Below are 12,754 nucleotides of genomic sequence, written 5' to 3' on the forward strand. Positions count from 1 at the left end.
GACAGTGAGTCATTCTTTGACATCGTTGAGGTAGCAAAGGGAGAGGAGTACTCTTTCCAGAGGATCAGATCCTTTCTGGCGGAGGGGGAGGGGGGGGGGGGGGGGGGGGGTGAAGTTAGAGAATTATTTTGCTGATTTGCAGATTTTTCACAATACTGCCAGAGTCCTCATGCGGCGCATAGAAGCCTTAGGGGAACCTTTCTTCAGCGGCCCAGAGGAGGCTCGGTTAAAGAAGACACTTCAGAGGATCAGAGAGGAAACTGCAAAGAATGATGAATAAGTACATCTTGGTTTTATTTTTTTCTCTTTTTATTTTTCTTCAGCCATGTTTTTGTTTATGCAATTATAATGTCATTATGAGTGACATAAAGCTGGGCTCTTTAAAGATTGACGTTTCTCAAGGGGATGCTAAGAGAGCATCTTTGTTTGTGGTGCTTTTCTTCTGGGACCGCATGCACTGGGTCCCTCAGAGCGTCCTGTTCCTGCCAAAGGAGGAGTGGGGACATGGCCTGGTTCACCTGGCAAGCAGAGGGGCTGCTTTCAGGCTCCGGTTCCTCCAGAGGTTCCTGACTGGACCTGCTGACCTGGTCTGGAGACCCGTAGCTCGGGCCTTATTAGCGCTGTGGTGGGCTGGGTCTGGCTGAGTCGCTGTTCCTGATGGACCTAAAAGGATTACAGTTGAACGGTCTCTCGGGTTTCTATGGAGGTCTCTTCAAGGTGCTGGGCCTTCTCTGCAGCAGAGACTCTGTGAGGAGAGGATCCTCACGCTGGGCCAGGTGGTGGAGGTGTGTGGCCCCCGCCTGAACAACACTGCAGGCCTCACGTCTGAGCAGCCTCCTGCTGCAGAGGCTGAAGTCTCCAAATGACAATGAGTCTTTTCCAGAGATGCAATGTTTTTTCCTGATCTCAGTTGTGAGGGGGGTTTTTTTGTGTGAAAGTGAAACAATGTTACTGATTTTAGTTTTTAAGTTTAGCACCATGTCAAACAGAACGTTTATAATATGGTGGTAATGTGTCTGTTGGTTTTTTGAGAAAAATTGTGAATAAAGGTGGTTTCAAAAATCTCTCTCTCTCTCTCTCTCTCTCTCTCTCTCAGCCTGCTTCCCTTCATGGTGCTCTTCTCTGTGTTTCAGGACTTCAGTGATGCCCGCAGGGTGCTGGTTCGTTTCCGGGCGACTCTGAAGCTGCAGAGCAACAAACCCACCATCAGCATGGAGCCGCGCAGCAGCCAGGTATCAGAAGATCAATAATACATTTTAAAACAATGAGCTACGGCACATATCGCTAACACACAGCTGAACTATTTATATGATGAATATATATCAGGGGCAGAAAAGATTTGACAACTTGAACCTTCCGTGTGGTTTTGGTGGTGTCTGTAGAGTTTCCTTCTGATTCTTGTTCCCTGCAGATTGAGGTCCAGATCTACCCTACAGGGGGGCAGCAGCTGGGCTCCGGCGCCCCCCTGTGGATCCTGGTGGTGGCGGTGCTGGCGGGGGTCTCCCTGCTGGCTGTGATCTGCCTGCTGCTGTGGAAGGTACAATTCAGACTGCTGCTTTCAGTCCACAGAGACTTTCTGACTGTTACTGTTTCTGACCCCAGGTTCCTCTCTGACACGGTGTAGTTCTGACCCCAGGTTCCTCTCTCACACGGTGTAGTTCTGACCCCAGGTTCCTCTCTCACACGGTGTAGTTCTGACCCCAGGTTCCTCTCTCACACGGTGTGGTTCTGACCACAGGTTCCTCTCTCACACGGTGTGGTTCTGACCCCAGGTTCCTCTCTCACACGGTGTAGTTCTGACCCCGGGTTCCTCTCTCACACGGTGTAGTTCTGACCCCAGGTTCCTCTCTCACACTGTGTAGTTCTGACCCCGGGTTCCTCTCTGACACGGTGTAGTTCTGACCCCAGGTTCCTCTCTCACACGGTGTAGTTCTGACCCCAGGTTTCTCTCTGACACGGTGTAGTTCTGACCCCAGGTTCCTCTCTGACACGGTGTAGTTCTGACCCCAGGTTCCTCTCTCACACGGTGTAGTTCTGACCCCAGGTTTCTCTCTGACACGGTGTAGTTCTGACCCCAGGTTCCTCTCTCACACGGTGTGGTTCTGACCCCGGGTTCCTCTCTCACACGGTGTAGTTCTGACCCCGGGTTCCTCTCTGACACGGTGTAGTTCTGACCCCAGGTTCCTCTCTCACACGGTGTGGTTCTGACCCCGGGTTCCTCTCTCACACGGTGTAGTTCTGACCCCGGGTTCCTCTCTCACACGGTGTGGTTCTGACCCCGGGTTCCTCTCTCACACGGTGTAGTTCTGACCCCGGGTTCCTCTCTGACACGGTGTAGTTCTGACCCCAGGTTCCTCTCTCACACGGTGTAGTTCTGACCCCAGGTTTCTCTCTGACACGGTGTAGTTCTGACCCCAGGTTCCTCTCTGACACGGTGTAGTTCTGACCCCAGGTTCCTCTCTCACACGGTGTAGTTCTGACCCCAGGTTCCTCTCTGACACGGTGTAGTTCTGATCCCAGGTTCCTCTCTCACACGGTGTAGTTCTGACCCCAGGTTCCTCTCTCACACGGTGTAGTTCTGACCCCAGGTTCCTCTCTGACACGGTGTGGTTCTGACCCCACGTTCCTCTCTCACACGGTGTAGTTCTGACCCCAGGTTCCTCTCTCACACGGTGTGGTTCTGACCCCAGGTTCCTCTCTGACACGGTGTGGTTCTGACCCCAGGTTCCTCTCTCACACGGTGTGGTTCTGACCCCAGGTTCCTCTCTCACACGGTGTAGTTCTGACCCCAGGTTCCTCTCTGACACGGTGTAGTTCTGACCCCAGGGTCCTCTCTCACACGGTGTAGTTCTGACCCCAGGTTCCTCTCTCACACGGTGTAGTTCTGACCCCAGGTTCCTCTCTCAAACGGTGTAGTTCTGACCCCAGGTTCCTCTCTCAAACGGTGTAGTTCTGACCCCGGGTTCCTCTCTCACACGGTGTAGTTCTGACCCCGGGTTCCTCTCTGACACGGTGTAGTTCTGACCCCGGGTTCCTCTCTTACACGGTGTAGTTCTGACCCCAGGTTCCTCTCTCACACGGTGTGGTTCTGACCCCGGGTTCCTCTCTGACACGGTGTAGTTCTGACCCCAGGTTCCTCTCTGACACGGTGTAGTTCTGACCCCAGGTTCCTCTCTCACACGGTGTAGTTCTGACCCCAGGTTCCTCTCTCACACGGTGTGGTTCTGACCCCACGTTCCTCTCTGACACGGTGTAGTTCTGACCCCAGGTTCCTCTCTCACACGGTGTGGTTCTGACCCCAGGTTCCTCTCTGACACGGTGTAGTTCTGACCCCAGGTTCCTCTCTCACACGGTGTAGTTCTGACCCCAGGTTCCTCTCTCACACGGTGTAGTTCTGACCCCAGGTTCCTCTCTCACACGGTGTAGTTCTGACCCCAGGTTCCTCTCTCACACGGTGTAGTTCTGACCCCAGGTTCCTCTCTCACACGGTGTGGTTCTGACCCCAGGTTCCTCTCTCACACGGTGTAGTTCTGACCCCAGGTTCCTCTCTCACACGGTGTAGTTCTGACCCCAGGTTCCTCTCTCACACGGTGTAGTTCTGACCCCAGGTTCCTCTCTCACACGGTGTAGTTCTGACCCCACGTTCCTCTCTCACACGGTGTAGTTCTGACCCCAGGTTCCTCTCTCACACGGTGTAGTTCTGACCCCACGTTCCTCTCTCACACGGTGTAGTTCTGACCCCACGTTCCTCTCTCACACGGTGTAGTTCTGACCCCAGGTTCCTCTCTCACACGGTGTAGTTCTGACCCCACGTTCCTCTCTCACACGGTGTAGTTCTGACCCCAGGTTCCTCTCTCACACGGTGTAGTTCTGACCCCAGGTTCCTCTCTGACACGGTGTGGTTCTGACCCCAGGTTCCTCTCTCACACGGTGTAGTTCTGACCCCAGGTTCCTCTCTGACACGGTGTAGTTCTGACCCCAGGTTCCTCTCTCACACGGTGTGGTTCTGATCCCAGGTTCCTCTCTCACACGGTGTAGTTCTGACCCCAGGTTCCTCTCTCACACGGTGTAGTTCTGACCCCAGGTTCCTCTCTCACACGGTGTAGTTCTGACCCCACGTTCCTCTCTCACACGGTGTAGTTCTGACCCCAGGTTCCTCTCTCACACGGTGTAGTTCTGACCCCACGTTCCTCTCTCACACGGTGTAGTTCTGACCCCAGGTTCCTCTCTCACACGGTGTAGTTCTGACCCCAGGTTCCTCTCTCACACGGTGTAGTTCTGACCCCACGTTCCTCTCTGACAAGGTGTAGTTCTGACCCCACGTTCCTCTCTCACACGGTGTAGTTCTGACCCCAGGTTCCTCTCTCACACGGTGTAGTTCTGACCCCACGTTCCTCTCTCACACGGTGTAGTTCTGACCCCACGTTCCTCTCTCACACGGTGTAGTTCTGACCCCACGTTCCTCTCTCACACGGTGTAGTTCTGACCCCACGTTCCTCTCTCACACGGTGTAGTTCTGACCCCACGTTCCTCTCTCACACGGTGTAGTTCTGACCCCAGGTTCCTCTCTCACACGGTGTAGTTCTCAGGTTCCTCTCTCACACGGTGTAGTTCTGACCCCAGGTTCCTCTCTCACACAGTGTAGTTCTGACCCCACGTTCCTCTCTCACACGGTGTAGTTCTGACCCCAGGTTCCTCTCTCACACGGTGTAGTTCTCAGGTTCCTCTCTCACACGGTGTAGTTCTGACCCCACGTTCCTCTCTCACACAGTGTAGTTCTGACCCCAGGTTCCTCTCTCACACGGTGTAGTTCTGACCCCAGGTTCCTCTCTCACACGGTGTAGTTCTGACCCCAGGTTCCTCTCTCACACAGTGTAGTTCTGACCCCAGGTTCCTCTCTGACACGGTGTAGTTCTGACCCCAGGTTCCTCTCTCACACGGTGTAGTTCTGACCCCAGGTTCCTCTCTCACACGGTGTAGTTCTCAGGTTCCTCTCTCACACGGTGTAGTTCTGACCCCACGTTCCTCTCTCACACAGTGTAGTTCTGACCCCAGGTTCCTCTCTCACTGCAGGTCGGCTTCTTCGTGCGGCGGCGAGCGTGGAGGGCGGCGCTGCACCAGGGGAGGATTCTGGGTAAAGACGAGCCGCACACTGACGGCTTCCTGATCCGAGACGGAAACAGGAAGTCAGCCAAACACTGGGTCACTTCCTGGTCCGAGGCGCACTGAGAGACCAACCGTCGCCATGGAAACATGCAGAACACTGCCATTTAATGTGTGTGTAAATTACAGTTTTTATTATCTATCGCCTTCAGGGGCTCCTGGGGCAAGGTAAACCCCTGTGATGCCTTCAGGGGCTCCTGTTAAACCAAGGTAAACCCCTGTGATGCCTTCAGGGGCTCCTGTTAAACCAAGGCAAACCCCTGTGATGCCTTCAGGGGCTCCTGTTAAACCAAGGTAAACCCCTGTGATGCCTTCAGGGGCTCCTGTTAAACCAAGGCAAACCCCTGTGATGCCTTCAGGGGCTCCTGTTAAACCAAGGTAAACCCCTGTGATGCCTTCAGGGGCTCCTGTTAAACCAAGGCAAACCCCTGTGATGCCTTCAGGGGCTCCTGTTAAACCAAGGTAAACCCCTGTGATGCCTTCAGGGGCTCCTGTTAAACCAAGGCAAACCCCTGTGATGCCTTCAGGGGCTCCTGTGAAACCAAGGCAAACCCCTGTGATGCCTTCAAAGTTTCAGTAGAGCTGAAGTCTGCAGTGGCATCCTTCAGCTTCTCTACTGAAACTTTTTGCCTCACTGCCATTTTATAAAGTTGTGATATTTCTGACAGCCCTTGAAGGTAGCTTGTGTGATTGTGTGTTTAGTTCACCTGTGTCCTGTATGTCAACCCTATTAAAATACATTCGAGTAGTTAACTGGTCTGTGATGCTTTCAGGGTCTGTCGGTTCAGTCTGTAAATCTGAATCATGAATAATGTGTCGTATAATAATTGTTATTTTTGATATCAGCACGCAGATTCACAAGCTAACAGCCAATCAGCACGCAGATTCACAAGCTAACAGCCAATCAGCACGCAGATTCACAAGCTAACAGCCAATCAGCACGCAGATTTACAAGCTAACAGCCAATCAACAGCCAATCAGCAAGCCGATTCACAGAAAGAAAGCAAAATACAGTAATACATTATATTTATTAAAAGAATAAAACATCAAGGTCAGCAATCCCACAATGCATCACTCAGAAACTCTGGGTGTCACCCGCTCTCAAAACATTTATTATTTCAGAAAAACATTCAGTTATATAAATATATGAACATATAATAACTGTCTGCAAACTGCAGTACAGCGAGTACTCAAAGGTATACGTCAGCAGTACAGCGAGTACTCAAAGGTAACCGTCAGCAGTACAGCGAGTACTCAAAGGTATCCGTCAGAAGTACAGCGAGTACTCAAAGGTATCCGTCAGAAGTACAGCGAGTACTCAAAGGTAACCGTCAGCAGTACAGCGAGTACTCAAAGGTATCCGTCAGAAGTACAGCGAGTACTCAAAGGTATCCGTCAGAAGTACAGCGAGTACTCAAAGGTAACCGTCAGCAGTACAGCGAGTACTCAAAGGTGCCGTGTGCAGTTACGTCAGATTCCACTCTTCATCCTCTCCCTCCTCTTCCTCAGCAGCAAACTCTCCCCAGGAGAACTCGTTCACCTGAGCACAGGTACATCACATCACAGGTACATCACATCACATCACATCACAGGTACATCACATCACAGGTACATCACATCACAGGTACATCACATCACAGGTACATCAGATCACAGGTACATCACATCGTATATTATGACTGTGATGGTTCCAGGTGAGTTTACCTGCAGGAGTCCTTCAGGCTGTTCAGGTAAGATCTGATCTGACGTCTGACTCACCTCCACCATCACCTTCCCCTCACCTGTAGTAGTAGAGTACCATAAGTACTGCAGTATAAGTACCTGTGAGTAGTATCAGTACTGCAGTATAAGTACCTGTGAGTAGTATCAGTACTGTAGTATAAGTACCTGTGAGTAGTATCAGTACTGCAGTATAAGTACCTGTGAGTATCAGCAGTACTGCAGAGAAGGCGTTCTGCAGCGCTCGCTCTCTGACGGTTCTCTGCATTCTGCAGCGTCTCTGCAGCAGAACCTCTGGACCTGAAACAACCAGAACCATCAGAACCTGTCCTCACCTGCTGCCTGTCCTCACCTGAGCAGCTGCCTGTCCTCACCTGAGCAGCTGTCTGTCTCACCTGCCGTCTGTCCTCACCTGAGCAGCTGTCTGTCCTCACCTGAGCAGCTGTCTGTCCTCACCTGAGCAGCTGTCTATCTCACCTGCCGTCTGTCCTCACCTGCTGTCTGTCCTCACCTGAGCAGCTGTCTGTCTCACCTGAGCAGCTGTCTGTCCTCACCTGAGCAGCTGTCTATCTCAACTGCCGTCTGTCCTCACCTGCTGTCTGTCCTCACCTGAGCAGCTGTCTGTCCTCACCTGAGCAGCTGCCTGTCCTCACCTGCTGCCTGTCCTCACCTGAGCAGCTGCCTGTCCTCACCTGCTGCCTGTCCTCACCTGAGCAGCTGCCTGTCCTCACCTGAGCAGCTGTCTGTCCTCACCTGCCAGCTGTCTCACCTGAGCAGGTGAAGCTGTCCTCCAGCACGGCGGCCCCCCTGTGGCTCACGTTGTGTCGGGGGAAGCAGAGCTGAACCAGGCAGCCGAACTTCAGCCTCCTCCGGCTGCCCCCACCCTCCACTTCATCCTCACCCTCCTCTTCTTCGTTGGTGAGCTCCTTCAGCTGAGGAGGACAGACAGGAGGTCACCTGCCATCACACTGACTCACCTGTATACAGGTGTGTGTGTGTGTGTGTGTGTGTGTGTGTGTGTGTGTGTGTGTGTGTGTGTGTGTCTACGCTCCGTCCCTCTAGTCTCCCTCTAGTCACTGCTCCGTCTCTCTAGTCTCTAGTGTGTGTGTGTGTGTGTGTGTGTGTGTGTGTGTGTGTGTGTGTGTGTGTGTGTGTGTGTGTGTGTGAGATTCACAGTGATGATGTCAGAGGTCCAACCGTTGAAGCCCAGGCAGTGATTGGCCAGGTCCAGGCAGCGGGCGTGGCTTAGAGGTCTGCCGTCGGACAGGAAGTGAGGCGTCTGTCTGGAGCTCAGCCTCACCTGAACACACACAGACTGTATTCAAGACCTGTATCTAGTCACTGCTAGGTCCCTCTAGTCTCCCTCTAGTCTACGCTCCGTCTCTCTAGTCTCCCTCTAGTCTCCCTCTAGTCACTGCTCTGTCCCTCTAGTCTCCCTCTAGTCACTGCTAGATCCCTCTAGTCTCCCTCTAGTCTCCCTCTAGTCACTGCTCCGTCCCTCTAGTCTACGCTCCGTCTCTCTAGTCTCCCTCTAGTCTCCCTCTAGTCACTGCTCTGTCCCTCTAGTCTCCCTCTAGTCACTGCTAGATCCCTCTAGTCTCCCTCTAGTCACTGCTAGGTCCCTCTAGTCTCCCTCTAGTCACTGCTCTGTCCCTCTAGTCTCCCTCTAGTCTCCCTCTAGTCACTGCTCCGTCCCTCTAGTCTCCCTCTAGTCTCCCTCTAGTCACTGCTCCGTCCCTCTAGTCTACGCTCCGTCCCTCTAGTCTCCCTCTAGTCACTGCTCCGTCCCTCTAGTCTCCCTCTAGTCTACGCTCCGTCCCTCTAGTCTCCCTCTAGTCTCCCTCTAGTCACTGCTCCGTCCCTCTAGTCTCCCTCTAGTCACTGCTCCGTCCCTCTAGTCTCCCTCTAGTCACTGCTCCGTCCCTCTAGTCTCCCTCTAGTCTCCCTCTAGTCACTGCTCCGTCCCTCTAGTCTCCCTCTAGTCACTGCTCTGTCCCTCTAGTCTCCCTCTAGTCACTGCTCCGTCCCTCTAGTCTCCCTCTAGTCACTGCTCCGTCCCTCTAGTCTCCCTCTAGTCACTGCTCCGTCCCTCTAGTCTCCCTCTAGTCACTGCTCCGTCCCTCTAGTCTCCCTCTAGTCACTGCTCCGTCCCTCTAGTCTCCCTCTAGTCTCCCTCTAGTCAATGCTCTGTCCCTCTAGTCTCCCTCTCGTCACTGCTAGATCCCTCTAGTCTCCCTCTAGTCACTGCTCTGTCCCTCTAGTCTCCCTCTAGTCTCCCTCTAGTCACTGCTCCGTCCCTCTAGTCTCCCTCTAGTCACTGCTCCGTCCCTCTAGTCTCCCTCTAGTCACTGCTCTGTCCCTCTAGTCTCCCTCTCGTCACTGCTAGATCCCTCTAGTCTCCCTCTAGTCACTGCTCCGTCCCTCTAGTCTCCCTCTAGTCACTGCTCCGTCCCTCTAGTCTCCCTCTAGTCACTGCTCTGTCCCTCTAGTCTCCCTCTCGTCACTGCTAGATCCCTCTAGTCTCCCTCTAGTCACTGCTCTGTCCCTCTAGTCTCCCTCTAGTCACTGCTCCGTCCCTCTAGTCTCCCTCTAGTCAATGCTCTGTCCCTCTAGTCTCCCTCTAGTCACTGCTCTGTCCCTCTAGTCTCCCTCTAGTCTCCCTCTAGTCACTGCTAGGACCCTCTAGTCTCCCTCTAGTCACTGCTAGGACCCTCTAGTCTCCCTCTAGTCTACGCTCCGTCCCTCTAGTCTCCCTCTAGTCACTGCTCCGTACCTCTAGTCTCCCTCTAGTCTACGCTCCGTCCCTCTAGTCTCCCTCTAGTCACTGCTCTGTCCCTCTAGTCTCCCTCTACTCTCCCTCTAGTCACTGCTCCGTCCCTCTAGTCTCCCTCTAGTCTCTCTCTAGTCAATGCTCTGTCCCTCTAGTCTCCCTCTCGTCACTGCTAGATCCCTCTAGTCTCCCTCTAGTCACTGCTCTGTCCCTCTAGTCTCCCTCTAGTCACTGCTCCGTCCCTCTAGTCTCCCTCTAGTCTCCCTCTAGTCAATGCTCTGTCCCTCTAGTCTCCCTCTAGTCACTGCTCTGTCCCTCTAGTCTCCCTCTAGTCACTGCTAGGACCCTCTAGTCACTGCTCCGTCCCTCTAGTCTCCCTCTAGTCTCCCTCTAGTCTACGCTCCGTCCCTCTAGTCTCCCTCTAGTCTCCCTCTAGTCACTGCTCCGTACCTCTAGTCTCCCTCTAGTCTACGCTCCGTCCCTCTAGTCTCCCTCTAGTCTCCCCCTAGTCACTGCTCCGTCCCTCTAGTCTCCCTCTAGTAACTGCTCCGTCCCTCTAGTCTACGCTCCGTCCCTCTAGTCTCCCTCTAGTCTCCCTCTAGTCACTGCTCCGTCCCTCTAGTCTCCCTCTAGTCACTGCTAGGTCCCTCTAGTCTCCCTCTATTCAATGCTCCGTCCCTCTAGTCTCCCTCTAGTCACTGCTCTGTCCCTCTAGTCTCCCTCTAGTCTCCCTCTAGTCACTGCTCCGTCCCTCTAGTCTCCCTCTAGTCACTGTTCTGTCCCTCTAGTCTCCCTCTAGTCTCCCTCTAGTCACTGCTCCGTCCCTCTATTCTCCCTCTAGTTTCCCTCTAGTCACTGCTCCGTCCCTCTAGTCTCCCTCTAGTCACTGCTCCGTCCCTCTAGTCTCCCTCTAGTCTCTCTCTAGTCAATGCTCTGTCCCTCTAGTCTCCCTCTCGTCACTGCTAGATCCCTCTAGTCTCCCTCTAGTCACTGCTCTGTCCCTCTAGTCTCCCTCTAGTCACTGCTCCGTCCCTCTAGTCTCCCTCTAGTCTCCCTCTAGTCAATGCTCTGTCCCTCTAGTCTCCCTCTAGTCACTGCTCTGTCCCTCTAGTCTCCCTCTAGTCTCCCTCTAGTCACTGCTAGGACCCTCTAGTCACTGATCCGTCCCTCTAGTCTCCCTCTAGTCTCCCTCTAGTCTACGCTCCGTCCCTCTAGTCTCCCTCTAGTCTCCCTCTAGTCACTGCTCCGTACCTCTAGTCTCCCTCTAGTCTACGCTCCGTCCCTCTAGTCTCCCTCTAGTCTCCCCCTAGTCACTGCTCCGTCCCTCTAGTCTCCCTCTAGTCTCCCTCTAGTCACTGCTCCGTCCCTCTAGTCTACGCTCCGTCCCTCTAGTCTCCCTCTAGTCACTGCTAGGACCCTCTAGTCACTGATCCGTCCCTCTAGTCTCCCTCTAGTCTCCCTCTAGTCTACGCTCCGTCCCTCTAGTCTCCCTCTAGTCTCCCTCTAGTCACTGCTCCGTACCTCTAGTCTCCCTCTAGTCTACGCTCCGTCCCTCTAGTCTCCCTCTAGTCTCCCCCTAGTCACTGCTCCGTCCCTCTAGTCTCCCTCTAGTCTCCCTCTAGTCACTGCTCCGTCCCTCTAGTCTACGCTCCGTCCCTCTAGTCTCCCTCTAGTCACTGCTCCGTCCCTCTAGTCTCCCTCTAGTCTACGCTCCGTCCCTCTAGTCTCCCTCTAGTCTCCCTCTAGTCACTGCTCCGTCCCTCTAGTCTCCCTCTAGTCTCCCTCTAGTCACTGCTCCGTCCCTCTAGTCTCCCTCTAGTCTTCCTCTAGTCTACGCTCCGTCCCTGTAGTCTCCCTCTAGTCTCCCTCTAGTCACTACTCCGTCCCTCTAGTCTCCTTCTAGTCTTCCTCTAGTCACTGCTCCGTTCCTCTAGTCTCCCTCTAGTCTCCCTCTAGTCTACGCTCCGTCCCTCAAGTCTCCCTCTAGTCACCTTGAAAGGAAGTGCACTGACCTTGAGAGGAAGTGCACTGACGGAGGTGCAGTGACTTTGAGAGGAGGTGCAGTGACCTTGAGAGGAGGTGCACTGACCTTGAGAGGAAGTGCACTGACGGAGGTGCAGTGACCTTGAGGAGGTGCAGTGACCTTGAGAGGAGGTGCACTGACCCTGAGAGGAAGTGCACTGACTGAGGTGCAGTGACCTTGAGAGGAGGTGCAGTGACCTTGAGGAGGTGCAGTGACCTTGAGAGGAGGTGCACTGACCTTGAGAGGAAGTTCACTGACTGAGGTGCAGTGACCTTGAGAGGAGGTGCACTGACCTTGAGAGGAGAGCTCTGCAGCAGCTTCTTCCCGTAGGTGCTCCTCTGGGCCGAGGAGGCGTGAGACGAGGAGAAAAATTTGACGAGGCAGTAAGAGCCAGGAGGAGAGGGGGGGGCGTTAGGAAACACCTTCAGGAGGTACAGGGGCCCGAAGGAGGAGAACACTGAGAACAGCACCTCCTGCAGGAGAAACACAGACATGACACCCTCATTACTGACATTAACAGTGTGTGTGTGTGTGTGTGTGTGTGTGTGTGTGTGTGTGTGTGTGTGTGTGTGTGTGTGTGTGTGTGTGTGTGTGTGTGTGTGTGTGTGTGTGTGTGTGTGTGTGTGTGTGTGTGTCTCACATAGATCTGGTCCTCGGTGTGAGATGGGGGGATGTCCCACACAAACAGGGTCTTGTTGCTCTCCACAGGGACTCTGAACTCCAGGATGTCCAAATCCATCTGAGGGAGAAACAGAAAGAGGGACAGACAGAGAGAGAGGGACAGACAGAGAGAGAGGGACAGACAGACAGAGAGACAGAGAGTGACAGACAGAGAGGGACGGACAGAGAGAGAGAGAGAGAGAGAGAGAGACAGACAGAGAGACAGACAGAGAGACAGAGAGTGACAGACAGAGAGGGACGGACAGAGAGACAGAGAGGGACAGAGAGAGAGACAGACAGAGAGACAAAGAGTGACAGACAGAGAGTGACAGACAGAGAGACAGACAGAGAGAGACAGGCAGAGAGAGAGGGACAGACAGAGAGAGAGAGAGAGGGACAGACAGAGAGAGAGAGAGAGG

At 53.7% G+C, this 12,754-nt stretch overlaps 2 protein-coding genes across 7 annotated transcripts in view; one reads left to right on the plus strand and one right to left on the minus strand.

The window, feature by feature from the left end:
* LOC307015618 (integrin alpha-3-like) overlaps window positions 1-5,911 on the plus strand; it is a 38,150-nt gene extending 32,239 nt beyond the window's left edge. For all 6 annotated transcript variants that reach the window (XM_079644348.1, XM_079644346.1, XM_079644349.1 and 3 more), the window contains 3 exons: window positions 1,134-1,232; window positions 1,412-1,537; window positions 5,074-5,911. In XM_079644348.1, coding sequence (XP_079500474.1) covers window positions 1,134-1,232; window positions 1,412-1,537; window positions 5,074-5,229 — 381 coding nt within the window. In that variant the 3' untranslated portion in view covers window positions 5,230-5,911. The remainder of the gene's footprint in view (window positions 1-1,133; window positions 1,233-1,411; window positions 1,538-5,073) is intronic.
* A 261-nt stretch (window positions 5,912-6,172) lies between these two features.
* rdm1 (RAD52 motif containing 1) overlaps window positions 6,173-12,754 on the minus strand; it is a 7,394-nt gene continuing 812 nt past the window's right edge. Inside the window, exons 2-8 of the mRNA XM_079643807.1 lie at window positions 12,316-12,414; window positions 11,969-12,148; window positions 8,057-8,182; window positions 7,652-7,814; window positions 7,084-7,182; window positions 6,868-6,944; window positions 6,173-6,703 (exon numbers count right to left, since the gene is read on the minus strand). Of these exons, the coding sequence (XP_079499933.1) occupies window positions 6,629-6,703; window positions 6,868-6,944; window positions 7,084-7,182; window positions 7,652-7,814; window positions 8,057-8,182; window positions 11,969-12,148; window positions 12,316-12,414 (819 nt within the window). The 3' untranslated portion in view covers window positions 6,173-6,628. The remainder of the gene's footprint in view (window positions 6,704-6,867; window positions 6,945-7,083; window positions 7,183-7,651; window positions 7,815-8,056; window positions 8,183-11,968; window positions 12,149-12,315; window positions 12,415-12,754) is intronic.

This window comes from Notothenia rossii, assembly GCF_949606895.1.
Source record: "Notothenia rossii genome assembly, chromosome: 8".
In the NCBI taxonomy this organism is placed as follows: Eukaryota; Metazoa; Chordata; class Actinopteri; order Perciformes; family Nototheniidae; genus Notothenia; species Notothenia rossii.